We start from the raw sequence: 4,213 nt of genomic DNA, 5'->3' as shown, positions 1-4,213 counted from the left end.
GTCTCATGTACAGGAGACATGCAACTCATGCCCTCCCTCAAAGAAGAAACATTGATCACACAATTGCCCTTCCTCGTGTGCATTTCCAACATAGCATAAAGGACTAAAGGAAGCTACCGCAAGCTAAATGCTGACAAATCTGAAGTGGTACTGTCTGGCAAGTACACCTCTCTCTGGACTATGGCCAGGTAAACCAGCACCAGAGGCCCCACATCTATCCCAACCACGATGCCAGGTAATCGGTATCATAACGATAGCCAAATCTCCACGGCCAGCCATGACAACATAGTAGCAGCTACATGCTTAAACACTGTCAAGATGCTCAGACGAATATTCCAATGGATCTCACTAGACAGCAGCAGGAGTGTCAGACAAGCATTCTTCACAAGTAGACTAGACTACGGAACCACCCCCTATGCAAGCACAACCACCAAGCTCACCAACAAATGTCAAGCAGGTCAAAGCACAGCGGCAGACTCATACTCAATGTCATCCACAGACACATATAACCCTCACTGACTCCCCATCTAGAAGTGCACCACTGTCAATCTCCCCACATTCACTTACAAAGGCACTCCACATCTTAGTCCTTGCGTAGCTCAACGACCATGTTCACTTCCATACCCATAATAGGCAACTCAGATGGACTGGACGACTCCGCAACCAAATCCCGCATCACCTCACTCCCAGGTATATCTTCTCCCACATCACCCCCAAGACCAGAAGGAACTCCCCCTCCCCATCAGAGCCTGTTTTTGGGCAATTGGGGACCTGGATTTCCTCCTGGGTGATCAGCATGTCTTGCAAATCCAGTTGGCATAACATACCATAACTGAACGCATGAAGCCTGAGAGTTGCAGCTCATATTTTCACACTTTCACTTCTCCTGCTTTTGGACACTGTTCTCTAGATGCTGCCACAGAACCAGCAATGTTCCGCAAAATGACCTAACACCAGTTATGAACTTCCACCAGTATGTGCTTGTTAAAGTAGTTTTAGTGTGTTGGGCTTATGGTTTATTAACTAATCCCTTAAACTAGCTTATAACCCCTTCGATGCTGGCCCGTTTCCGCCACTGTGCGGTAAACAAACGAACAGGGCGGGCCGTGACGAACACCAGCCGTCATCCGCACACGAGCACCGCGGAGCGTGGCGGCTGAGGTTCGTCACCAGCATGGAAGGGGTTAAATGACCCTTTTTAGTCCAAGCATTGTGCACATTGTTGCTTTTACAGGCAGCATGATCAGGTGTACTTGGGTGTTTTGCTTTCTAACTATACCTAAATAAATAAAAACAAACAATGGTTATTTTCTTTTAGTTCACATTGTGCTCGTCTCCCAGTATATTTTGCTGATATATTTTTTTTTTTTTCTAGCTTTAAAGAAATGAACAGTCGCTGAGAACAGACACTTTTATAATTTTACAAATATGTTTTTTTCTTCTTTCCTACTAATCCAGTCTTTTATCACCTACTTTTTATAATCTGGTAATCGAAGATTCCATAAAATTGTAATTTTATTATTTTGAGTAATTCCTTCATCGCAAAAGAACTGCACTTTTTTATTCCTGAGTATGTCCACAGACAGGATGTTGATGTACCTAAATGTTTGCGGATTTGCTGCACCTCTAGGATTATTTCTATGCACGTTTCATTAAGGTGAGTTTTTGCTTATGGTATCCAAAGCATTATAGGGGTGATAATCAGAAAAAGGTTTTCACTTGTTGAATGTACTTGAATGTTTTTCCCTTGGGTGTGTTTGCTGAAGGCTTATGTAGTAGTGATGACTTACTAAAGCTCTTCACACATTCACTGCACTTGAATAATTTTTCCTGTGTGCAAACACTGGTGCTTTGTAGGTGTGAAAATCATCAAAAGCTCTTCAAGCATTGGCTGCACTTGAGTGGGTTTTCCTCGGTGTGTATTCACTGATGTTGGTTTGATAATCAACAAAAGGTCCACTCAGATTGACTGCACTTGGCTTTTCCTCTGTGTGTGTTTGCTGATGATTCATTAATGTAGAAGATTTACTAAAACTACTTTCACATTCACTGCGCTGATATGGTCTTTCCCCAGTGTGAGTTCTCTGATGCTGTTTTAGGTGTGAAGATTGACTAAAGCTCTTATCACATTCACTGCACTTGAATGGCTTTTCCCCGGTGTGCGTTCGCTGATGATATCTTAATGTTGATAAGTCACTGAAACTACTTCCACATTCACTGCACTGATATGGTTTTTCCCCAGTGTGAGTTCTCTGATGCTGTGTTAGGTGTGCTGATTGACTAAAACTTTTCTCACATTCATTGCACTTGTATGGCTTTTCCCCTGTGTGCATTCTCTGATGAATCCTGTGATTTGAGGAGTCCCTAAAATTACTTCCACATTCATTGCAATGGTATGGTTTTTCCCCTGTGTGTATTCGTTGATGGCTTTGTAGGTGAGATAACTGACTAAAGCATTTCGAACATTCACTGCACTTGAATGGCTTCTCCCCTGTGTGCGTTCTCTGATGAATCTTTAGCTTTGACGAGTCCCTAAACCGACTTCCACATTCATTGCAATGGTATGGTTTTTCCTCTGTGTGTGTTCGCATATGATTTATTAATGTTGTGGATTCTCTAAAACTACAACCACAATCAGTGCATTTAAATGGTTTTTCATCTGTGTGTGTTCGCTGATGAATCCTGAGTTTTGCCGATTCAGTAAAACTACTACCACATTCATTGCAATGGTATGGTTTTTCCCCCGTGTGTATTCGTTGATGGCTTTGCAGGTGTGATAACTGACTAAAGCTCTTCAAACATTCAATGCATATGAAAGGTTTTTCTCCTGTGTGTGTTCGCTGATGTTTCCTTAATGTTGACGATTGACTAAAACTACTTCCACATTCATTGCAGTGATATGGCTTTTCCCTGGTGTGTGTTCTCTGATGCTGTTTTAGGGTTGATAACGTACTAAAACTCTTCTCACATTCACAGCACTTGAATGGCTTCTCCCCTGTGTGCATTCTCTGATGAGTCCTTAGCTTTGAGGAGTCACTAAAACTACTTCCACATTCATTGCAATGGTAAGATTTTTCCCTTGCGTGTTTTTGTAAATGTCTTTGTAGGCCTGATAATTGAATGAAGCTCTTCACACATTCAGTACAGTTGAATGATTTTTCATCTGTGTGCGTTTGCTGACAGCACTTTAGTAGTGATGACAAACTAAAGCTTTCGCTACATGCGTGTGATTTTTCTTTCTTTGGTTCAGGTATATATTTTTCTTCATCCCTTGACTGCGTTTCTGGATGGGACAACATGGTTGATAAAGCACTTGCGTTAGTCTCACATTCCCTGCAAGTGTGTGATATTTCAGACATTTTCTTTCTGATTTAACAATAAAGTACAATTATCACTAAATACCCTTCTTAGTGGGCGATTGTGTCTTTAGATTCAATAATGGTGTTGCATGCTTATGGATAAAGATGAATCCTCCTACTGGTCACAGCAAATTGGGAAAACGTTTGTATTATAGATAGCAGAACATGTCTTTCCTTCACCCTTCAGTTGTCTTGCTCCACTCCATTGTGCTTTTCTCTGGTTGATGTCGTTTAGCTAGAAAGTGTTTGCAGTACACCTACAGCACTGAATGATGGGTTGTTATAATTGTGGACAGTAAAGCACTGCTGTAACCACATCCTACAGATCCCATGATAAAATGCTGTTATTGGACTTGTTTATACAGGAGGTAGTTTGCCTTAATTTTTTTAAGTTCTTTTCTTCGTCTTGTTGCGTGGAGATGCACAGCTCAGACTCTTACATCTACTGAATTGCCTTTGACTGCTTCTTGCAGGATCTGTCAGTTTATGGTCTGGATCCTCTGTCTCGGACGTGAAGGCTTTCTTTAATACTGGAGCTTATTGACTCTGACTGTTTTTGCAGATTTACAGCATTCTCTTCTTTATTCATAAACATTTTGTGCATTCAAGGCTTTTTTGCTGTTGAATGTAAAACAAATAAAAATTACTACATGGAAAGATAATGGAATTTGCATGCACAATATTTAACTGGCCATAAAAAACATCTCTGCTATACCATCTTTTAAACGTATCAAGTTTATTTCACTATAAACACTATAAACTATATACAGATATTTCAATAAAAGTTCAGTTGAACATGTCACAACTTATTTATTTCAGAAAATGTGTTGATTTACCAGTGTTCATAGAGTAAA

At 40.6% G+C, this 4,213-nt stretch overlaps 1 protein-coding gene across 1 annotated transcript; it reads right to left on the bottom strand.

The window, feature by feature from the left end:
- Nucleotides 1-1,243: 1,243 nt before the first annotated feature.
- On the bottom strand, nucleotides 1,244-3,962 carry LOC144754642 (uncharacterized). Its single transcript, XM_078642740.1, has one exon. It carries the CDS (start codon nucleotides 3,357-3,359, stop codon nucleotides 1,881-1,883), a length of 1,479 nt encoding a protein of 492 aa, XP_078498866.1. The 5' UTR covers nucleotides 3,360-3,962; the 3' UTR covers nucleotides 1,244-1,880.
- Between the last annotated feature and the right edge of the window lie 251 nt (nucleotides 3,963-4,213).

Source organism: Lissotriton helveticus, chromosome 1_1 (assembly GCF_964261635.1).
Source record: "Lissotriton helveticus chromosome 1_1, aLisHel1.1, whole genome shotgun sequence".
In the NCBI taxonomy this organism is placed as follows: domain Eukaryota; kingdom Metazoa; phylum Chordata; class Amphibia; order Caudata; family Salamandridae; genus Lissotriton; species Lissotriton helveticus.
The sequence above is the reverse complement of the archived record's forward strand: the minus strand, read 5'-3'. Positions and strand labels throughout refer to the sequence as shown.